The 23,482-nt window shown below is 52.8% G+C and overlaps 1 protein-coding gene across 2 annotated transcripts; it reads right to left on the reverse strand.

The window, feature by feature from the left end:
* Positions 1 to 467: 467 nt before the first annotated feature.
* On the reverse strand, positions 468 to 23,209 carry CORO2B (coronin 2B). Of its 2 annotated transcripts, XM_041469314.1 has the most exons (14): positions 23,141 to 23,209; positions 17,212 to 17,299; positions 14,792 to 14,845; positions 12,241 to 12,441; positions 6,495 to 6,611; positions 5,473 to 5,622; positions 4,685 to 4,849; positions 4,070 to 4,186; positions 3,737 to 3,841; positions 3,257 to 3,353; positions 2,906 to 3,018; positions 2,281 to 2,371; positions 2,055 to 2,194; positions 468 to 1,597 (listed from the first exon to the last, which is right to left on the reverse strand). In XM_041469314.1, exons 3-14 carry the CDS (start codon positions 14,837 to 14,839, stop codon positions 1,466 to 1,468), a joined length of 1,476 nt encoding a protein of 491 aa, XP_041325248.1. In that variant the 5' UTR covers positions 14,840 to 14,845; positions 17,212 to 17,299; positions 23,141 to 23,209; the 3' UTR covers positions 468 to 1,465. The 2 variants fall into 2 exon arrangements, with proteins under 2 accessions (XP_041325248.1, XP_041325249.1); XM_041469315.1 differs by lacking the exon at positions 14,792 to 14,845.
* Positions 23,210 to 23,482: the final 273 nt, after the last annotated feature.

Genomic DNA, 23,482 nt, shown 5'->3' on the forward strand with positions numbered 1-23,482 from the left:
AAGAGGGTATTGCAGCTCTGGAAAAGTGGGAATGCTCAGTGTTTTTAGCACCTTTGGCTCCCTAAAATCCTTTGGATGAAGCCCAGGGAGAGACTGGGGTTGAGTGAAGCTCCTGGAATGTTTTCCCTTGGGAATGGGGGGTTCTTGGGGGTTATCCCAGGAAAACTGGAGCCTTTCTCTTGGAAAATCCTCTCCTGGCCTTGCCAGGCTGGGAACAAGGAGCTCCTGGATCCCAGGGAAGAGCTTTCCATCCTCCGGAATGACTTGGAGCCTGGAAATGTTGGGATGTGCTGGGAATGCTGGAATGAGGATTCATGCTGGATTCCAGGATCCATCTTTGGCTTCTCCCTGTCCCTGGTCTGGGGGAGCGCATCCAAGAATTTTCCTTGGGATCCCCCCAGCCCCTGGATGGAGAAGGAAAGGCGGGAACACGGTTCTGGTATTCTGAAAAGATTTTATTCCATCACTATCCCGTGGGAGCATAAATAATCGGGAATGACAGCACATGGAACGCAGCAGGGAACGCGGGACACGGACGGGACAGACCCACGCTGGGAACGCCGGGAACTCCAGCAGCTTGGATTCAGTGGGAATTGGGATCTCCAGGAAAAACCAATGGGATTTGGTGCCATTCCCTGTGCTCCGGGCAAATCCCGTCAATCCTGGGATTGTCCAAAGTGCTGAGCCTGGCAAGCTCCAGGTGCATCCCTCGGGATCCATCCTCAGGATCCATTCCTTGGGCTCCATCCATGGGGCAGCACCCCCAGGAATATCCCAGGATCCCACCACGGGAAGGATCCCAAATTTCCACCAAGGGAATGATCCCAGTTCCCCACCATGGGAAGGATCCCAGTTTCCCACCATGGGAAAGGATCCTGGGACAGATCCCAGGCTCCAGCTGCGGGAAGAACCCAGGTTCCCACCACAGCAAGGATCCCGGGATCCCACTGTGGGAAAAGTCTTGGGCACCCAACATGGGAAAGGATCACGGGAAGGATCCCGGAATCCCACCGTGGAAATGATCCAGTTTCCCACCACAGCAAGGATCTTGTCCTGCTCCCATGGGAATGATCCCAGCTTCCCAGCACGGGAAGGATCCCGGATTCCCACACGGAAACCCCCTTTGACGATCAAGCCCTTCCCACTTCCCGCCCCTTTTCCAGTTCCGCTCCCACTGTCACATTTTTGCATAGGAAAAAAAATTAATAGCAAGGAAGCTTCGCACTTTCCCGGGAATCTGCCCCGGGCTGGCTCATCCCAACGGACAGGACACGGCTCCGACTTACTGGGAGCCTCCAGGCTTTCCCAGGAATCAGGTTAGAGCGGGATTAGTGCCGGACAAGACACGCAGGACGTGATTCCAGGCTCTCGGCAGCCGCGGACTCCGGAATTGTGTTCTGGGTGAGTGGATCCAAGGAACTCAGGAGTAGAAACAAAGGAATTTCTTTAGAAAATGTCCCTGGAGTCAATTGTTCTTGGGACTGTTCCGGAAGTTCTTTAATTCCAGCTGCAGCTGCCGGATCCGAATGTCCTTCTGCGAGAGCTCGTCCTTCAGCCGCCGGATCTCATCCTGCTGCCGGAAGAACATCCGGAGCAGCTGGAAAACAAGGATGGAGATGAAGGAATGGATGATGGGATCACATCAGCTCATCCCAGGATTTTGCCAGATCCATGCTGGGAATGGGCCGTAACTTGGCTGATTTTGGGGACAGGGGATGGATTTGAACTGAAGGATGGGAGATTTTGATGGGATTTTGGGAAGGAATTCCCAGAGAAGCTGTGGCTGCCCTTGGATCCCTGGAAGTGTCCAAGACCAGATTGGAGCAGCCTGGGATAGTGGATGATGTCCCTGGAAAAGGTGTCCACCATGGGAAAAGGTCATGGGATGGATCCCACATTCCCACCATGGAAAAGGGTCATGGGCTGGATCCTGGGCTCCCGTCCCTGGAGGGATCCCACACTCCGGCCTCTGTTGGCATGGAGACTGGCAGCACGGTGCCTTTCCAGGTTCATCCCCACATCCCATTCCCATTCCCACTCCAGGGCCACCCCACCTCGTTCTCCGTGCGGGGCGGGACGTTCTCCAGGAGGTCGATCCCGTTGACCACCACGCTTTTCTTCTCCCTCACCGGCGCCTTGAAGACAATCTTGGAATTCCTCTTGTATCCCTCCTTCAGTGACACCAGGATGGGATCTGCAGAGAGCCATCGGATCAGCGGGATGTGGTGGCCCTTTCCCACATCCCGGACATTTTTTGGATACCCCCCCAGGTGGGTTTACCTCTGTTGACCCCACTGAGCCACTCGTCCGGGGTCAGGGCTGGCTCCGTCCCTGGAGTCATGGGATAAATGTCTTCCTGGTATGTTTCCGACTGGGAAAACAGGAAGAGAGGAGCAATGGGATCTGGGAATCCGCTCCCTGGGAACTGAGGAATAATTCCCTCCCCCACAGAGGGAATAAACACCCGGATAGTTGGGAAATTCTGGACACAGGGAGGAAATTTGGGAAGTGCTGGCTGGAGCAGAGAACCTGTGATCATGTCCTCCACCCAGCCCTGACCAGCAGCTGGATTTCCTTCCCAGAAAACCCCAATCCAAGAGACCTTTCCCCAGAATTCTCAAAACTCAAGTGAGACCACCCCGCTGGAGAAACATTCCCCAAAAACATTCCTGTTTTGTGGTTGAAATGCCATCAGATGAGTAAAGATGGAGAGGTCCAGGGATGGTGGGAACAGAGCCATGCATGGGATTGGCCAAAGTGGGGCGTGCCATCAGATGAGTAAGGATGGAGAGGTCCAGGGATGGTGGGAACAGAGCCATGGGATTGGCCAAAGTGGGGCGTATCCATGGCTCTGGAGCCACCCAGACATTCTGGATCCCGCTCATTCCCACATTCCAGGACTCACCCGCCTCGGGACGATCATGGAGATGGGCTCGATGAGCCCCTTGAGGGTGATGAGTTTGTAGAAACGGAAAACTTCGCAGGCAGAGACGTCCAGGCCATGCTTCGGCATCACCCCTGCGGAGAGCAGCGGGATCAGCCATCCACGCAATTCCAGCATGGAAAATCCCAATCCAAACCCAATCCAATCCAAGACCAAACCCATTCCAAACCCATTCCAAACCCAGTCCAAACCCATTCCAAACCCAACCCAAACCAAATCCAAACCCTTTTCCTTGCGCCATTCAATCCAGCACCTTCCCCATCCACCTTTTCCATGCTCTGGAAAGCGGAGCAGCAGCACCTCCACCCTTACCCAGTCCTTTCTGCGGAGCTGGCGAGCGGAATTCCATGAGATAACTCAGGTAGGGCTTTTCCGAGCCAATCTCGTAATACCGGATGTTGCCATCACCCTGGAGCAGCAGGGAAGAGGGATGGGAATGGATTTGGAAATGAGAAGGTGGAAAAAAACAGGATTAGGAGCATTTAGGAGGTGGGAATGGATGGGATATTGGGGAGGAATTGTTCCCTGGGAGGATGGGGAGGGGCTGGGATGGAATTCCCAGAGAAGCTGTGGCTGCCTTTGGATCCCTGGAATATCCAGGGTTGGATAGGACTTGGAGCAGCCTGGGATGATCGAATGTGTCCCATAGCAGGGACATCCATAGAAGTGGATGAGTTGGAAGCTCCCTTTCCATACAAACCATTCCAGGATCCAAATTCCAGCCTAAATCCCTGGGCAATGCTGGGAGATTTTTCTGGGAATGGCACATCTGGATGCTCCGTGCATCCCTACCTTCCCAGCCAGGTACAGCATGTGGGTGTCAGCATCGTAGAACGGGAAGAGGAGCCCCGAGAGCCCATCGATCTCCTCCTCGATCAAAGGCATGGATAAATCTTCCTGGAAAACAGGAAAATCCCAGTGTTAGCCGTGTCCTGATGGCAGTGCTGAGTGGGATCCCAGCAGGCATGGAGAAGAAATTCCAGCAGGGATGGAGCAGGGATCTGGGCAGGGATGGAGAGGGATCCTGGTGGGGATGGAGCAGGAATTCCAGAAGGAACAGAGCAGGATCCTGGAACGGATGGAGCTGGAATTCCAGCGGGAAGAGAGGGGGATCCCAGCACCCACCTGGTCCCAGAGAGCGATCTGCCGGGTGTTCCAGCGGGACACTCCCGTGGTCAGAAGCCGTTTGGTGCTTCCCAGGAAAACCACGCGGTTGACACGGTGGTTCTTGCAGCTGGCCTCCTGCAAGGCAGGAATGAGCTCTGGAATTCCCCTTGGATCCAGCTCTCATCCCAGGAAAGCCCTTTCCTTCCTTCCCTAGCCTCATCCTATGGAAATTCCAGCTCTGTCCTTCGGCACCTGCCCCAGGGCAAGCCGAAATTCCCATTTTCCCGAGGATCAGGGAGAACCCACCGTCCTCCTCCAAACCTCCTGCACCTTCCCCTTTTTCCCCAGCATTTTCCACAAATCCTTAATTAAGAACGGAATCAAAGTCTCCAACTCTGGACCTTCCCCTGCGTCTTCCCTTTAATTCCCAACATTTTCCACAAACTCTTAATTAACAATGCAATCAAACTGGGATGAGGCCAAGCCCTCCCCACCGTCTCCACAGCCAGGCTGGCACCCGGATCCCACCACAAGGAAAACGTCCCGCTGGGAGCGCCCACAGCACTCGATGGATATTTTCCGACATTCCATAGGACCCTTCCCTAGAAATCTCATTCCCAGCGCCCATCCCACCTGCAGGACCCTCCCGGAGCGCGGCTCCACCACGCGCAGCTTCTTGTCCTTGCAGGTGGTGGCCAGGAGGCTGCCGTCGGTGTTGAAGGACATGCAGAGGATCACGTCCGTGTGGCAGTCGATCATCTTCACCGGCTCGCCGATGTCCAGGTTCCAGATCAGCACCTGCGGGAACAGCCTTTGGAGCAACCCGGGATGGTGGGAGGTGTTCCTGATCTGTGGAAGCTGCTCCTGGTCTGTGGAATGTCTCCCTGGCCGATGGAAGCTGTTCCTGGCCTATGGAAGCCGTTCCTGGTTTTTTGGAAGCTCTTCCTGGTCTGTGGAAGCTCTCCCTGATATACAGAAGTTTTTCCTGGTCTATGGAATGTCTCCCCAATCACGGAATGTCTCCCTGCTCTATGGAAGCTCTCCCTGATCTGTGGAAGCTCTCCCTGATCTGTGGAAGCTGTTCCTGATCCATGGAATGTCTCCTTGATCTATGGAATGTCTCCCTGATCTGTGGAATATCTCCCTGGCCTATGGAAGCTCTCCCTCATCTGTGGAAACTGTTCTTGAACTGTGGAAGCTGTTCCTGGTTTTTGGAAGCTGTTCCTGGTCCATGGAATGTCTCCCTGGTCATGGAAGCTGTTCCTGGCCTATGGAAAGCATGGAATGAGATGAGCTTTGAGCTCCTTCCAACCCAAACCATTCCAGCGTTCCACAATCCCCCTCTGGCCATCCACAGGTGACTCCCAGCCGTGCCAAAATCCGGGAAAGCCCTTTGGAATGGCAGTCCCAGGAAGCCTGACCTTGTAGTCGTAGCCGGCGCTGAAGAGGATGTTGTTGGTGGTCGGGTGCCACTCCACGAGCCCGACGCGGCGGCTGTGTCCGTACAGCTCCAGCACCGCCTCCGTCATGTTCCGCTTCAGTCCACCCTCCGGAATCTCCCAGATCCGCACCTGGAATGGGGTTTGGAGCATCCCAACTCCCGCCCTTGAATTCCTCTCTTGCCCAGGAATTCCAGGATCAGCCCTGCTGCTGATTGCCCCTCAAGGATGAACAAGGAATCCTTGGGATCCCTTGGGAAAAATCCAGCCAGGGTAGATCCACTCCTGGAATGGGGTTTGGAGAATCCCTGGCCTTGAAAGTTCCTTCCCAAAGAAAAAAGCTTTCAGGAATTCCAGGATCAGCCCTGCTGCTGATTGCCCCTCAAGGATGAACAAGGAATCCTTGGGATCCCTTGGGAAAAATCCATCCAGGGTAGATGGTGTTATCCAGGCAGGGTGTTGGAATCCTCATCCTGAATTCCCAGATTCCCAGCCCTTCCTTGTCCTGAGACGCCAAATCTGACCCTACAGACTCCACATTTTGGGATCCTTTGGGATAAAGACTCCCAGATTTTCCAGGTTAGTTGCTCTAAAAACCACCAGGGAATTTTCCCAGGATTTAGCTCCTCTTTTCCATTGTCTCCATGGAGATTTCTGACCTGAACCTTCCCTGGGACCTCTCCCAGCTGCCCACTCCTGTCAGGGACTTGTGGAGAGCCTGGAATTCCCTCCAGATCCTGTTTTTCTCCAGGCTGAGCATTCCCAGCTCCCTCAGCTGCTCCTCATGAGAATTAACCTCTGGATCCTCTGGATTTGTGTCCGGAAAATAAAGAACAGGAGGGAATTCCAGCCCAGGAGTCAGGCTGGGCACAATTTGGGATTGGCTTTGATCTCCTGTCCCTCAGCATTCCCAAAACAAATGCCATGGACATATCGAAATAGGGAATCAATGGGATGGGGAGGATGGATGGATCTGGGAATTGCATCCCGGAATTCCGGCTCACCGAGGTGTCCTCAGAGCAGGAGGCGATGATGTTATCAATGAAGGGGTTCCACTTGATGTCCAGCACGTTTCCCTGGTGACCACAAACTTTGGGATAGTTCGGCTCGATCCGGCCGGTCTGCAGTGGAAAAGCAAGGAAAACATCGGGAAAACCATCAAATTTCGGGAGAAATTGGTGTTTCCAGGGATGGGAAATTGTTGGAGAAGGGAGATCCACCTCAGCCTGGGATGGGCCAAGCCAGGGATTGGGTTTGTCCAATATTCCCAGTATTCCCAGCTGATCCGTGGATGGGAAGGGGTTTCTCCAGACTCCATGGAGCAGGGAAAGGACAGCTGGGAACTCAGTGGGAATTCATGGAATCATGGAATATTGGGGTTGGAAAAGCGCTCCAAGGTCGTGGAGTCCAACCATTCCCATCACTGATCCTTGTCCCCAAGGGCCACATCCACAGGGATTTTCAATCCCTCTGGGAATGGGGACAGGGCTGGAAAACCCTTTCTGTGAGGGAGTTTTCCCAATATCCAAACTTCTCCTTTCAGCATCCAAATCCATGGCTGAAAGGACTGGAAAAGATTCCAGAGGCTCCAAAGCCCCTCAGCCATTGGATCCTGCGTGAATCCCAGAACAGTTTGGGTGGGAAGATCTTCCAGGAGATTCATTCCCAATCCCTACCATGGCCCAGGATCCCTTTCCCTATCCCAGGTTGCTCCAAGCTCGTCCAACCCAGCCTGGAGCTGGAGCATTTGGAATTTCCCTCACAATTTTTGGATTTCCTTCCCAAACTTCGGAATCACCATTTTCCAAGGTTCTCCTCCATGGAACAAACCCCAAATTCTGGGATCACACAACTCCTGCTAATCCTCCACCTGTGACCCCATAGGATGGGATCCTTCCATGCGGAATTTCCAAAGCTTTTATGGAGCCTCCTGGGAAGATTCCCACCGGGATGGGAACCTTTTCCATTCCCAAGGAAGCTCCGTGTCCGGATGCCACCCCGGTGTCCTTCCCTGCTCCGTGCTGGCTCCGTGCCGGAGCGGCGCTCAGAGCGTGCGGAATAACTGGGTCAGCTCGGCACAGCCGCTGAATATTTCATGGATTTTCCTTCCTGACTTTTCCCATGCCGAGCTCCCAGCTCCGTTTATTGGGAACAAAGGAACGTGCTGGGAATTGTGCCCTCAGCAGCTCCAGGAAGTCGGATCAGGGCCAGGAATGGCTCCAGAGCTGTCGCTCCCAAGGTTTCTTGGGATTCATTTCCTCCCTCGAGCTGCAGGGAGGAATTTGGGAAGGAAAATTCCCAACAATGAGAGAGAAAAGGAAAAGGAAACATGGGAATGTCAGTGATTCCTTAGTTCTGCCTCCCAGTGAATTCCTGGGATGCAATTCCCAGTTTCATCTTTGTTATATGAAATATTCCAGCCCCCATTGATTATCCAAAGGCTCGGCTTATCCCACTTTTCCCGAATTTCTGATTTGCAATTCCAGGACTTTATTCACAACCCGTCTGCAGCAAAAATTCCCACAGAAACCACATAATTCCAGGTGAATGGAATTTTTAACAGCAGAAACTCAAATTCCACCTCTTTTATTCTGAGGAATCAGCTGAGTAAATGCCTTTTCCAAAAAGATTTGATGGATTTGCCCAAAATTTATCAGGATTTTAAGAGGACAACACCGAGTTTGGTTTTTTGGGATCGTTTTTCACAAGAAATCCGGAATTTTGATTCAAATTGGTTGTGCGCAGTGGGAAAAGGACAGAGAATGTACCATTCCCAGAGCACCTGGAAAAGGCAAAGGAAAAATAAAGGCAATAAAAGGGGAAAATCCCTAAAAAATCCAGGATTCCGGCTGCGTTTATCCCGTTTTTCAGCGGGACCTTGCCGGCAGCCAGAGTTAATCCAAGGTGAATCCTAATCCCTGGATCCCTGATCCCCAGCTGAGGGAAGCTCCGTGACCCAGATTCCGGCCCCGCAGGGACAGCCTGGAGCTCTCCCGGCTCCGGCAGCTCCGAGGTTTTCCACGGAAAAGGCTGGAAGGAGGAAATCTTCCAGCAGCTCCTGCCCCTCCCTTTGCTGCAGTGCTTGGAAAAGGGAAAATCCTTTGGGAAAAGGGAAAATTATTTGGAAAAACTGTGAATTTTGGGGATTGGGGGGTGGAGAGGGAATTCTTTCCCCGGGAATGGTTGGAATAGCAGCAGGGAGAGGGATGGAAACCCTCTGGATTTTGGAAGCAGGGAATGGGATTGAGGAATCTCCTGAGGACCTGTGTAGAGAATCCCAGGAATTCCAGTGGACTCAGAGCCATCCCTGGGATGAGAGGGATGGAATTGCCCTCCCTGATGGAAATCCGGGATGAATTATCCATCAGATCCATCAGCACCAAATCCAAGGGGTGGGAAAAGTCCCCAATTCCCATCCTTGGAGCAGCACAGTTCTGCCCTGGCCACGGCTGAATCCCACTTTTCCCGGAAATCCATCCAGCAGGAAATCTTGGATAAATTATTTCAATATCTAAAATTCCCAAACCTGCTTTTCCCTTGGAAAATGCAAACCAGGAGCACTTCCAAACCTTCCCATTCCCTGGAAAGCTCCACAAACGTGGAAAAATCCCTTTATTCCACTCCATCCTTCATTTCCGTATGGAAAACCTCAGGGATGGGTGCAGCATCCATCCAGCAGCACCTCTGGATCCCATTCCCAGTTGGAAGATCCAGTTCCCAGAAGGAAAATACCATTCCAGGATGGAAAATCCCTAGGGAGCATGGAAGGGAACCTGGGGAGGTCTGGGAATTCCATGGCCTGTCCTATCCCAAATCCAGCCTTTTCCCCGTCCCAAATCCAGCCATTCCCACAATCCCGGCAGTGACGGGAGCAGGAGTTTGGATTTCAGCTTCCTCCGGATAAACAGAGGCTGCCCCTTCCCGCTGCCACTTCCGTCGGGAGAGAACATCGGCTGCCTCTGGAAAACAACTCCTCATTCCCGGCGGGAGCAAAAATCCCTCAGTTTCCGTGGAAGTGATTCCCTGCAAAGGGATCCATGGTGATCCCAACAAAATCCTTATCCCAAATCCCTCTCCAGCTTTCCCAGATCTCCTTTAGGCCTGCAAGGGACTCTGAGGATTCCCTGGATCCTTCCCTTCTCCCAGGGACATTCCCAGCCTGGCTCCAGGAGAACGGGATGAGCTCCAGAAGGACGGGATGTGACAGCACCGAGCTGCTTCCTGATGGAATTGCAGCATCCAAGGATTTTGTTCCCTGACTCAAAAGAAAGGAATATTTTCCAAGGGGTCTCCAGGATCAAATCCTCAAGGCCAGGTTGGAGAGAGCCTGGAGCATCCTGGGATGGTGGGAATTGTCCCTGTCCCATCCCAAATCCAGCCTCTCTCCTATCCCAAATCCAGCCCTGTCCTGTCCATGGAATGGGATGAGCTTTAAGGTCTTTTCCAACCCAAACCATTCCAGGATTCTGGGATTCTCCCATTCCTAAGGAGCCAATCCTGCTCTTCCCGATCCTTCGCCCACTCCCTTGGGATATTTTTATCCTGGTGCTGGGGACAGGCTCATCCCCAATCCCGAGGCTCTGGAATCTAGGAGGAAGGAGGAGCAAAGCTCCCTCTTCCCAACCCACACATCCCTTGGATCGCTCCACAAAAACCCCGAGATGTGGATTTGGGATGAGCAGATGGCCCGGCCCAGATTCCGGGAGCTTTGCTGAGGGCAAAATCCGGGGAAAAGATCCAAAAATACGGCAGCGAATCCACGGAGCGGCTCCACGGTATCCGGGTTACCTTCATTAGCTTCTAATTATGGATCACAATTAATTAGGGAGCTGCTGATTTCCAAGGAAAATTAGTTTCTCCTTAATGAGCTAATCAGGCTCCGGATTAAAAAAAAAAAAAATCAGGAATTTATTAACTCCTCCAGCATCCAGGGCTGCTCCAGGCGGGATTGACCAGCTGGATATCCCACGATTTCAGAGGATCCCTTTGGAACACCATCCCTGCTTTTATCCCACTGGGATTTTGCTGGGAAAAAAAGTGGCATTTGCTGGGAATTTGGGGTTGTTCCTCAGGATTTGGGATCGAGGCAGTGCGGATGGTGATTCCAGCCGGGATCCGTGAGGAAGGAGCCGGGATGAGGCCGGAGCTGGAGTGCTCCGGGTGCTCAGACAAAGCTCCCGGGTTTTTTTCTGGGAATATTAATGAGGCTCAAGCTGTGCTCTGCAATTAAATCCTGATTAGAATTCCTTCCATCTGGAGCTGCCTCCGGAATGAACGAGGAATTCAGGAGAGGCGTGAATGTTGCACAGGGAAAGGGGCGAAGGAATGATGGGATGGAGGGAAAGAAAACCAGGGAGAGCTCCTCCTTCTCCCAGCTTCCCTTCCCAGCTGGAATTTGGGATCTGGGAATTTGGGAATGCAGTTCAGCCATGGAAAAATCCCTCCTGGGAATGAGGCTGGGAGCATCCCAGAGCTGCAGGTGCCCAGGGATGGGATGTGGATTCCCGCTTGGAATACAGGAATAGCCCAGGTGAGTGCCAGAATTTTGGGAGCAATCCAAGAATTCCAGAATCCAGGAACGGGTTGCGTGGGACGGGATTTTATCCCATTCCAATGTCCCAGGTTGCTCCAACCTGGCCTTGAACATTCCAGGGCTAGGGAAGCAACAACTTCCCTGGGAATTGTGCCATGGCCTCCCTCCTTGGAAAAATTCCTTTGATCTCATTTTAACGGATTCTCTTCCCATCACAACCCTCCCCTTTCCCTATCCAAGTAAATTCCAGGCTCAAGGTTGCTGCCACTGCCACTTTTCCTGGGAGCCGTGGATCCCATGGGATCGGCTGGAGCAGCAGTTGGATTGATGGGAATTTCAGCTTCAGATGGGCAGATCCCGGGAGAATTCCCAGGAAAAGCAGGGGGAATCTTGGATGGAGATGGAAAAGGGAGGAGGGGGAAGATCCTGCCTGGATCAGGGATGAGAGGGATAAATCCTGCTTTTCCCATGGAAAGGAGCTGTTCTGGTGTCCAACCACCCTCTGGATGAGGAATTTTTCCCAAAAATCCAACCTTAAATCCCTGGCATGCCTCCAGCCATTCCCTGGAAAACCCAAAGAAAGGGAAAGAGCAGTAGGATGAGATTGCAAGGACATGATTCCTTGGAATCCCGGGATCCAAGTGGCACCTGGCACTGGGATGGGACAGGCTGGAGACATTCCCAGTGTCTGAAATGATGGAAAAACCTCCTGGAGAGATTCCAAAAGTGCTTTGATGGGATGTTTGAATTCTTCCTTTAAAAAAAACCCAATTTACCAATTCCACATGAAGCTCCAGGAAAAGCAGGAGGGATTTGGATATTTTGGGATGGTTCCAACTGGGAATCCCATTCCCAGGAGCCATGAGGAAACCCCAGAAAAGGCAGCAGGGATTTGAACATTTTGGGAATCCCATTGGGAATCTCACCTGCTCCAGCAGGATGACAAGGAAACCTCAGGAAAAGGAGATGTGGATGCTTTTTTGGGAATTCCCGTTGGGAATCTCACCTGCTCCAGCAGGATGATGAGGAAACCCCAGGAAAAGCACCAGGAATTGGGACACTTTGGGAATCCCATCCAGGAAAAGATCTGGACACTTTGGGATGGCTCCATGTGGGAATTCCCATTGGGCATCTCACCTGCTCCAGCAGGATGACGAGGAAACCCCAGGAAAAGGAGATTTGGACGCCATTTTGGGAATTCCCATCGGGAATCTCACCTGCTCCAGCGGGATGACGAGGAAGGAGCCGCCGCCGGCGCTCTCGGTGACGATGGCGAGGAAGCGCGCGTTGACGGCGCAGAAATGGTTGTCGTGGACGTTCTTGGTGATGGGAATTCCGTCGAAGCAGTGCTCCCGGCTCGCCGCCTTCCCGTAAACATTCCGGAACTTGGAGCTGCGGTACTGCGGCCGCCATGACATCTGCAGGGAAACGCAGGGATCAGCATTCCCAAAAAAACCCCACCACGTTCCTGGTTGTTCTTGTGTTTTTACCGTGGACATGGAAGCATTCGGATGGGCCCGTTCCAACATAAGCATTCCCGAAAAATTGCAAGCATCCCCTGGAGAAAGAATCGTTCCTAACAGGCTCAAAAAGAAAGCTCAACATTCCCAAAACAACCATTCCCAAAACACCATTCCTGGTTGCTCTCCTGTTTTTACCATGGACATGGAAGCATCAGGATGGGCCCATTCCAACACGAACATTCCCAAAAAACCTACAGCACCGGTGCTGGAAAGGCTCCCAAAGGCTCAGAAAGCCACAGAATTCCAGCTGCTCCCCTTTGGAGCGGGAATGCTCATCCAGGACACGCCTGGGTGCACATGACAAAGGAATTCTGGCTTGGAATGTGATGGCTTGGAAATGGATGGCGGGAGAGCGGGAATTGGGACGGGAGGGGGACGGACAGAGCGTTCAGAATATTCCGTGTTTTCCGCAGGTTTTCCTGCACGGAGCAGCCCAGGATCCAGCAGGGATCCCAAGGATCCATGAGCTGATCCTGGAAGCTCCGGACGGATCCAAAGCATCCATCAGCCGCTCCTAGTGGAAAAGGACCCAGGAGTAAATCCCCAGCTCTGCCCTCATTCCCTAGGAATAGCAATGCCTGGAAAACAGGGAAAAGAACCCAGGAACAACCCCCCAGCCGTGCTTGGATGTTTTCCTGCTTTCCTGGCAGCTCTGGCCTTTCCCAGAGCGGCAGCAGGAGCAGCTCTTGTCTCCATGTGTTTGGCTTTTCAAAGGATCCTTTCATCCCTCGGGAGTCTTGGAAACAGCGGGAGCGAGCGAAAAATCAGGAAAGGAGCTCTGGCCACAACAACAGGCAGAGCCCCGGCCCTAATCCCGAAAAAACCTGGATATCCTAAAAATAGCTCCTGGTAATCCGCCCCGAGCGTCGGAGCTCGCGGAGAAATTAATTCCTGCCTTCACCTGGAATTTTTGGGAGGAAAAATTCCTCCCTTCCAGCCTTTTTTTCCCTTGGAATTGTGCCCTTGCCTTTTTGTGTTGTCACCATGGCATTTCCCATGTCCTGAGGATTTTTAATGGGAATAAAGAGATCTTCCCTCGTTCTTCTGATGAATTTGGTTGAGTACCAGGGGGGAAAAAAAAAGGAATTTGCTTGGAAAAATCATTGGGAAAAGGAAATCCAACGTGAAAAACTCTGGAGTTTTCAGGAAGGGGATTCGGGAGACGGAGCCTTTCCCAAATCCCGTTATTACCAATTTTCTTGCCGTTGTGACAAAGATTCCTGGTCTGGGATTTTCTGGATAAAATCAAGGCTGAGTTTTGTAGGAATTTGGGGATTTTGTAGAAATCCCAGATCCAAGCCAATCCCAGGCTCGGGTGTGGAGTTGTTTTCCCTCCCTCCCTCCGGATCTGGCGCATCCCTGGAAATTTTTTTCCATGGGAAAGGTCAGGAATGCTGGAGTTTGACATTTCCAGCATCAATGGCTCATTAAGGCTGGGCACAAACAGGAGCCACTTTTCCAGAGGAAAATCAAGGATCTGGAATCACCGGGAAGGAGCTGGAGCTGCCCAATCCCACCCCACGGACATCCCTCAATTCCTTTGTGCAGAAAACGGGGGGGAAAAAAAGGTTAAAATTTGGAATTTTTTAGGGAAAAATCCCCTCTGGACTCACTGCTGTGCCACATTCCTGGGGCAATTCCTGGGACAGACCCGTGATCCCAAATTTCCGGTGGATTCCACACAGAATCTGCACCTGGGAGCATCAAGACTGGGGGATTTGGGAGCCTCAGGAATCAAATCCCGAAGGATTTGGTCCATTTGGGAATGGATTTGGGGTGATCCCAGATCCAGCCCAGCTTCAGCCAGGAGATATTTTGGAGTTGATATCCTAGAATTTTTTGGGATTGAAATCCAGGCTGGAAAACCTCAAAACACACTGGGAGAGCCTCTCCAAAGCCACCTCCCCATCCCAATCCAGGATTTTTTACCATTGGGAGGGGAAAAATCAGGAGCAGGAGCTGGCTGGAATTCCCAATCCAACCCAGCCACAGGGCTGGAATTCCTGATCCAGCCCAGCCCTGAGTTTGGAATTCCCAATCCAACCTCGCCATGGGATCGACGCTCCAACCCAAGAGGGAAACTCCAAAGAAATGCGGGATGTGGGGCGGGAATGCCGTGAATTCCCCTCGTTCTGAGGGATCTCTGGAGCAGAGCTGGCCCCTGGGGGGCTCTGGGCTGGCTCGGGATGAGTTTTCCATGGATTTTGTCGCAGCCGGGTGGGAATTCCTGGCTCGGGACACTCACCAGGCCGCGCTTGCTCCCCAGCACCTCAGACTTGTGCAGGTCCCTCATGGAGCTCTGTGCAGAGAGGGAAAGGAAAAAATTCCATTCATTTCCCAGGAATTCCAGGGAAAACACCCCAACCCTTCCTGCTGCTCCAGAGGGCCGGGATCCGACCCCCAGCAGGGAATTTTTGGTGGTTCCAATCCCGTTTCCTCCTCCCGCTTTTGGAGAATTCCACGTGGCTGCCAAAGTCCTTCTAGAGGACGAAGGAATTCCATAAAAATCATGGATTTATAGTTTAAATAAGTGGGATTATGGGATTTGGGAAGGAATTCTTCCCTAGGGAAGCAGGGAGGGGCCGGGCTGGAATTCCCAGAGAAGCCAGGGCTGCCCCTGGATCCTTGGAATGTTCAAGGTGAGGTTGGATGGGGCTTGGAGCAGCCTGGGACAGCGACAGAATCCATGGAATGGGGGAGGTGGGACAATTCTGGCTGGGAATCTCCCAGATGAGGTTTTTCCAGCCTGGGATTTCCCTGGGGTCCAACTTTTCAAGGATTTCAACTTCCTAGAAATCCTGGGAATGACCTCTCCTCTTCCCAAATGCTGGGAAGAAGCTCCAAGTGAGGCCGGACGGAGCTGAGCTATTCCCAGGAATCCTCATCCTTCCTGGATCCTGGAGCTGCTTCCCAAGTTTCCATGGATCTCATGGAATTCTTGGAAAGGTGCAAAAACTATCCCTGACACCCTCAGGCAGCTGAGTTTGGATCATTTTCCATCTGGGAAAACTTCTGGAGGAGGAAAACCAAACTTTCCCAGGCCCCACGTGCCAAGAACAATCCCAAAATTCCTCCTCCAGCAAAAATTCCGGAAGCAAGCTCAGTTGTCCTCCCACTCTGTTTTCCAAGTCCTTCCCACCTCAGGAAGCTCCAGATGGAGAATAAAACATTCCCAGCCCCCGGAGCTGCCCTGGGGCACCACCCCCGGGAATTTTCCCTCCTCCACCTCCTTGGAATTCCGTTTTCTTGAGGGGAAAAAATATCCCAGGCTTTTTCCCGACTTTTTGGGAAGTTGGACAGGGGGAAAAGTCGCTTTTCCCATTGGAATGAGCATGGGCCAGGGATTCATCCATCAGAATTATTTCACATCCCATCACAAATCCTTGGATCCAACAGGATTTTCCAGCCAGGATTCAGCGGTTTGGATCTATCCCAAGAAAAGTCCAGTGGGAAGATCCCATCAATCCAACCTTTCCCAAAGTCAGCTTTTTAATGGGGAAAAAGGGAAAAGGCCACTTTAAAGCGGGAATTAAAGGGATGGAATTGTCAGGGAAAAGGGACCCCACAGGGAAAAAACTCCTTAGGGAGGTGCCAGGTGGGAGAGGATCAAAAAACTGCTGGAAAAAATCCACTGGGAGCAGAAACATTGGGATAGCCTGGAAAAAAATCTCTTTCCAAGCCCCAGCTTTGCACGGGACAGGGAAATTTATTTATCCTGGGAAATTTATTTTTCCTGGGATTTTTCCAAAGCTCTGGGAAGCACCTCCAGCAGCTCTCCCTTTCCATGTAAAAAAATTCCAAATATTCCTGGGAATGAGCACCCTGGGGTGGCTTCAAACTCAAAATCCCCAAAATTTTTGGGAAGTTTCTCCCAAACATTTGCAGCAGAAACCAAGGAACGGCCGAGCCCACCAACAAAAGAGGAAGGGAAACAAGCAGGATCCGGTCAATATTCCAGGCTGCACATTCCCGTTTCCCGGGAAGAGCCGGAGGAGGCTGAAGGTCACGGGATGGCACCGACCCCCCTTCCCAACCCTCGGGAATCCTGGACAAGCCTTTCCTTGTGCTCCGGCTCCCGGCATGAGCGGAACCCTCCGGAGAAAGGCAAGGGAGCCTTGTTTTCCTTTTTTTCCCTTGTTTTCCTTGTTTTCCTCGTTATTCTGGGAGCCGGCGGAGCAGCGGCCGCGATGTCCCTCCCCTGCCCCGGGATGTGCCTCAAATCCTGCTTTATCCCAGGTTTTCCTTGGATTTTTTGGGAACTGGGGCTCCCTGCTCTTCACCTGAGACTCTCTTTTCCAGAGGTTGGGATAATCCCAGCGGGAAGTGGGATCTCTCTGGATGAGCTTGCATGGAATTCTCATCCCTGGCCAATCTTTCCATCCATTTTGCATCATTTCCTTAATTAATTTCCTTCATCCTCATTCCCACAAAGACTGAACATTCCACGGATTTGATCCACAGAGGTTTTTTGGGATAACGGGTCAAGTTCTGGGAGGAAATCCATGGAAGTTGCCACAATCTTATGGATAAAAAACGATGGAAGCGCATTCCCAGCTTCCAGTGGAGAAATATGGGATGGGATGGGATGGGATGGGATGGGATGGATGATTCCCACCGAATCTCGGGAATGTTCCCATCCCTTTCCAGGTCTCTCGGGATCCTCACCTGCCCTGCTCGGCCCCGGGCTGGTCGGGCGCCTTGGGATTGCCCGGGATGGACACGGAGCTCAGGGAATCAGGGCTGCTCCAGGAGCCTGGAAAAGAAGGAAACCCTTTGGATCCCAAGTTCCAACCAGGATCGATCCTGAACCGCGGCATCGCCAGAAGTGGGGAACAGGGATAACGATCCAGAGGATTTTGGGATTGACTCCAGTCCCTGGTGGCATTCCAAGGGTTGGGATCCACAGGGATCTGGATCCTGCAACACCAGTCGGTCAGGCTTTGCCAAGCAGCATCCCTGGAAATCATGGAATCCTGGAATTCTGGAATGGGTGGGAATGGACCTTAAACCCCATCCCATTCCCTGTCCAAACCCCATCAGGCTTTCCTTGGACGTTCCCAGAATGCGGCTCAGCCTTTTATGTCATTCCCATTCCCAAATCCAAACGATCCCTGGTCCTGGCACCGCCCTATCCCAAACATCCCAGCAGCTGCCGAGGATGTGCCACAGGGAACTTTGCTGGAGCATGGCCCTTCCCAAGCTTCTGGTGCAGGAGGATATTTCCATAATTTTCCCAAAATTTTTCCACCCTTTTCCCATCATTATTTTGCATAGTTTGTTGGGATTTGCACAGCTGGAGTTGCTGGGATAAACCACCACTTCCAGAGAGGAGAATTCCCAGTTGGAATCGCATCAGGATGGGGCTGAGCTCCGTGGAATTCTGTTTCCTTGAGGGGAAAAAATATTCCAGGATTTTTCCTGACTTGAGGGGGTTTTAGGGAACTCAGAGAGGGGGAAAAGTCGCTTTTCCCACTGGAATGAGTGGGACTGAGCTGAGGGCTCATCCATGAGAATTCTGGATCCATAGGGAGGATGGACACACATCCTTGGATTTTAGATGAGCTTGGAAAAGATGGAGTTGGAAAAGCTTTGGATACAGGGATGTGGCTGCCACCATTCCCAGCATTCCCACATTTCCCATCAAACCGGATCTCCCACAGCCAGACCCTAATTTGGGCTCAGGTCCCAGTTTACTTATCCCAATTTATCCTGATTTATCCTGATTTTTCCGCTCTCCAACAACACCTTGACCGCTCCAGCCTTTCTCTGGCACGGCATTTCTGCTCCCGGAGCTTTTCCCAGCCCCATTCCAGCCGGAGATCCGTGGCTGGAGCCTTTGCCAGCGGCTTTGCCACAAACAAAGGAGCGCGGGATTTCTGGGAGCGGCCTTGGCACGGCTCCGGGAGCGCCGGAATCCGTGGATTTGGGGGGCACCGGAGCAGCTGCCTCCCTCCATCCAGAGATGTTTTTTCCCCCCGGCTGCCAGATTTAGGGAATGACTCGGGAGATAGGAATCCGGGATGAATGGAGCTATTCATGGTTTGATAAAATTCCATGGAAAAGAGCGGGAAGGGGGTTGGGAATGAGCCTGCCCGGCCGGGTGTCAGTTACGGATCCCGGCGAGCCCGCCAGGCCCCGTTAACGACCCCAATTAATTCCTTTGAATCCCAATTAATTGCACGGAATCCCAATTAATTGCACAGAATCTCAATTAAAACTCATTAAAAAGCCGAGGGCTGGAGTTGCCTTGGATGATCGGAATTTGTCTTGGAACAGGGATTTTCCTTTCCCAGATTCCAACGGCTCCTTATCCCTGTTCCCAACCCACAGCGATCCCAAAGATTGGTGACTCCAGCCAGGCTTTTCCCAAGTTTTATGGAGAATTTGGGAATGAGGGAAAAAGAGAAAAGGAAAAGGGAAAGGGAAAGGGAAAGGAAAAGGAAAAGGAAAAGGAAAAGGAAAAGGAAAAGGAAAAGGAAAAGGAAAAGGAAAAGGAAAAGGAAAAGGAAAAGGAAAAGGAAAAGGAAAAGGAAAAGGAAAAGGAAAAGGAAAAGGAAAAGGAAAAGGAAAAGGAAAAGGAAAAGGAAAAGGAAAAGGAAAAGGAAAAGGAAAAGGAAAAGGAAAAGGAAAAGGAAAAGGAAAAGGAAAAGGAAAAGGAAAAGGAAAAGGAAAAGGAAAAGGAAAAGGAAAAGGAAAAGGAAAAGGAAAAGGAAAAGGAAAAGGAAAAGGAAAAGGAAAAGGAAAAGGAAAAGGAAAAGGAAAAGGAAAAGGAAAAGGAAAAGGAAAAGGAAAAGGAAAAGGAAAAGGAAAAGGAAAAGGAAAAGGAAAAGGAAAAGGAAAAGGAAAAGGAAAAGGAAAAGGAAAAGGAAAAGGAAAAGGAAAAGGAAAAGGAAAAGGAAAAGGAAAAGGAAAAGGAAAAGGAAAAGGAAAAGGAAAAGGAAAAGGAAAAGGAAAAGGAAAAGGAAAAGGAAAAGGAAAAGGAAAAGGAAAAGGAAAAGGAAAAGGAAAAGGAAAAGGAAAAGGAAAAGGAAAAGGATAATGAGGCAGGAAATGCCCCACTTCCACATTCCATGGATTCTCTGTCACTATCCCAGGATGCTCCAATCCCTGGCCTTGGACACTTGGAGGGATCCAGGGGTAGCCACAGCTTTTCTGGGAATTCCAGCCCAGCCTCTCCCAGCCAGGAATTCTTTCCCAGTATCCCATCCATCCCTGTCCTCTGGCAGTGGGATCCATGCCCTGTCTCCTGTCCCTCCATCCCTTATCCCAAATCCCTCTCCAGTTCTCCCAGAGCCCCTTTGGAATATATGGAATTCTCAAGGACAGGTTGCTCCATTTTTAGCAACCCTCCGGAGAAGCCTTCATCCCGTATTCCCGGGAAATCAATCCGTGTTCTCCAAATCCCAATTCCCTGCTAACACAGCCCAGCCTCTGCATCGAGCTCCCCACAGATTGATCCGGTATCAGCTTTTCCATGGATCAGCATTTGCTCCAGCCACAAAATCTGCCCTTCCAAGGCGGCAGAGGACACCAAGAATTCCCACTGGGAATATCCTGGCATTCCAACCTCTCAGCCACGGAGAACTTCTGTAGGGCATCATTAATTTAATCCTGACAGGGAATAGTTGGAATTTCCTCTCTGGAATCTGGGTTTGGCTCCATTTCCTTGGGATGTTCCCATTCCTTCGGAACACAGCTCCATGATTTTGCCATGGGATCATCCCAGGACCATCCTCCTTTCAACAGTGTTTTTTGGGAAAAATTCCAATCATTTCAAATCCCTCTTCCCAAAATAACCACGCCCCCACATCCCAGTAATTTGTTAATTTGGGATTTGGGAGCAGCCTCTGGAATGGGTGGGAGTTGGGAGCTCCTGATCCAAGGTTAAATTCTCCAGCCCCTCCCTGATCAGAATTCCCACCTGGCTATTCCCAAGGATTCCCATTTTCATGGCAAAGGAATCTCTTTCTTTCCCTTTCTGTTCCCATCCTGTCTCGCATCCCTTCTCCCTCAGATCCTGCTTCCCTCAGCTTCCTGGGAGAGTTATCCAGGCTGTAATCCAAATTCCCAAAATTTGGGATGCTTTTCCCTTGCCAAGGCACAGAGACCAAACTGGACCCCACAGCACGGAAGAATTATCCCGGATTCCTTCTGGAATTCCTTCTGGGGGTGCTGGGAAAAAAAGCTGGAGTGGCCATTCCATGGTATCCATGCCACGATTCCAGGGAATTTGGGCAGCTCCCGGAGCGAGGTGTGGGCTCTCCCAGCATTCCCATGGATCCAGCTCCATCCTATTTTTAATTCCCTGGTCCCAAACTCCCCCAGGAGCTGCAGCTCCAGCTGCTCCTTCCCGTGGGAAGGGAGGGGGTGGCTCGGGACAGGGATGGATCCAGGAAATATTCCAGCCCCCTCCAAGCCTTTTCCCAGCCCTCCAAACCCCAGGGAAAGCTCTCGGTGCTGGTTTTAGGGCCTGCTCCCGACTTTCAGCTGGATTTTCCTCCCAGGACGAATTTTTTGGACTTTGGAAAAGCTTATCCAAGGTTTCCAGCTCCGCTGGGAAGCGGCCCCGGCGTGGGAGGAGTTGTTGCAGGAGAATCCCAAATTCCTGTCCCGGATAAGGCCGGCAGCTGGGGCAGGATGCAGATCCAGAAATTCCCTGGGGCTCCCCCTTTTCCTGCCTTTCTGTGGGAACAATTCCCATCCCCAAATCCCACCGTTCCCTGCAGCCTTGGATCACCGGAGCTTTTCCCGGATCCACGCTGACTCCGGAGAGCCAAATCCACCCCGGAAAATCCTCTCACAGCTCCTTGTCCCACTTCCCTTTCCCTCTCCACATCCAGGGAATGTCCAGGGAGTGACATTCCCTGGATCTGTGTCCCAGTTTTGCCTGGAAAAGGCCTGGAATCGGTGCTGGGCCAGGTGAGGAAGCTGCTCCTGGAATTTCTTATGAAATTCAATCCATGTTGCAGGAGATAAAATCCACAGGGAAAGCTTGGATCGAGCAGAGGAATTTTTGGGACAGAAGACAGAAAACTTTTCCATTTGCTCATCCATTCCCTGAAAATCCACAGAAAATTCCCCATCCTGCTGCAGGTGCTATCCCTGGGCCTTTTGGTGGGATAAATCTGTTCCCATCCCAAAAAAAGCCCCGGCAATGAGCGCTCCAAATTCCCAGCCTGGCTTCCAACTGCACCCCTGGATATCCGGGAATTTGGGGGTCTTTGATCCCAGTTGTGGATTTATATCCCAAATTGCGGCCTGCTCATCGATCCCTCTCCAGAATTGCTGGGAACACACTTTTCCAGGGATTCTGGCATGGATTGGGAATGGCACCTGGGAATACCCAACCCCAAAGGCAGAGCTGGTGACATCCCACACGTTTTTCCTAAGGCAAAAAAAGGGAAGGAGGGAATCTCCCTGTTCTCACTGGGGTTATTTGGACATTCCCACATCCCAGTCCAGGATCTGGAGAGGGATCAGCTCCAGTCCTGCTGCCTCCCATCCCCAGTGCACCAGCCCAGTGTCATTCCCAATATTCCAGACTGTGTCACAGCCCAGGGCTTTTATGGGATCATCAATCCCATTCCCAGAGCCCACTGAGGTCATTCCAGACCCTTCCCACCCCATGACCTTTCCCAAGGCTGATTCCCTGGAATGTCTGGTGACCTCCCAAAGTCATGGCTGTGCCACACCCTCAGGCTGGGACAGGCTTGGAGCTCCCTGATCCCAAATCCCAAGGATCCCACGGTCTGGAATTGGCCCAGGCTTGGAGCTCTCCGATCCCAAATCCCACATCTCCTCTGGAATTGGCCCCTTTGCTCCCTAATCCCAAATCCAGCAGGATCGAGGGGCTCGGGATCGTTCCAGGGCCACAACCTCAGCCACGGGATGGGAGAGCGGGATCAGGGATGGGAGAGCGGGGTCAGTTCCCAGGGATCAGGGATGGGAAGAGACGGGACCAACCCTCAGGGAGCAAAACCTTCCCCGCAGGAATCCGGGAGCTGCTCCAGGACGGATTTGCGCCCCGCCCCCTCCCCCGAGCTCCCGGAGCCGTTCCCGAGGTTTTCCACGCCCTTCCAGCCACCTGTAGAGGTCCGGGAAGCAGCGGCCTAGGGAGGGGCCCGGGGGATGCGCGACCCCCGGGAGGGCTGGACCGCGGGCCGGGGGATGCGCGGGTTGGGGGGATGCGCTTTTTGGGGGGGATGCGCTTTTTGGGGGGGATGATGCGCGGTTTAGGGGGGATGCGCGGTTTGGGGCGGGGGATGCTCGGTCCGGCGGATGCGCGGTTTGCGGGGGATGCTCGGTTTTGGGGGAGGATGCTCCGCTCGGATGATGCGCGGCGCGGTCTGGGGTCCCAGCCCCGCTGGGAGCGGCGCTCCGGGGGCGGCTCCGCGGCTGTGCCGGCCCCCGGGGGTGCTCGCCCCGCGCCGCCGCCCCCTCCAAGGGTTAAAACTGCAGCAGAGCTGCGGGGCCGGAGCGGCCGCGGCCGCGGGAGGGGCTCGGCCGCGATGGAAGCCCGGGGACCGGCAGAGGGGAGGCGGGAGGCTGCGGGGCCGGGCCCGGCACCTTGCGGGCACCGCGGGGCAGTGCTTACCTCGGGACGGGCATGCGGCTGGCGCGGCCGGCGGAGCGAGGAGCGCCGGAGGAGACGGGGAACGAGCCGGAGGAGGAGGAGGAGAAGCGAGGAGGAGGAGGAGGAGGAGGAGGGTGGGGTGTGCCCGCTGCCGAGCGCTGCCCGCAGCTCGGCCGGTGCTCGGCGCGGCGGGGCCGTGATGTCAGCCCCGCACCGCCCCCGGGGGGAGCGGCCCGGCCCGGCCGGGGGGGCCCGGGGCCTTAACCCTTCGGGAGCCCCGGTGGATTTAACCCTTCGGGAGCCCGGTGGATTGAACCCTTCGGGAGCCCCGGTGGATTGAACCCTTCGGGAGCCCGGTGGATT

The sequence above is a fragment of the Pyrgilauda ruficollis genome, unplaced genomic scaffold, assembly GCF_017590135.1.
Source record: "Pyrgilauda ruficollis isolate IOZ18807 unplaced genomic scaffold, ASM1759013v1 scaffold23, whole genome shotgun sequence".
Taxonomy (NCBI): Eukaryota; Metazoa; Chordata; class Aves; order Passeriformes; family Passeridae; genus Pyrgilauda; species Pyrgilauda ruficollis.

What these genes read in the sequence shown, in the direction of transcription:
- CORO2B (XM_041469314.1), bottom strand. Translation starts at nt 14,839, where the DNA reads ATGAGGGACCTGCACAAGTCTGAGGTGCTGGGGAGCAAGCGCGGCCTG. An exon ending in CCTGCTCTGAGGACACCTCG is followed by an intron (nt 5,623 to 6,494) that starts GTGAGCCGGAAT and finishes ACCCCATTCCAG; the next exon opens with GTGCGGATCTGGGAGATTCC. An exon ending in TGCTGTACCTGGCTGGGAAG is followed by an intron (nt 3,354 to 3,736) that starts GTAGGGATGCAC and finishes CTGCTGCTCCAG; the next exon opens with GGTGATGGCAACATCCGGTA.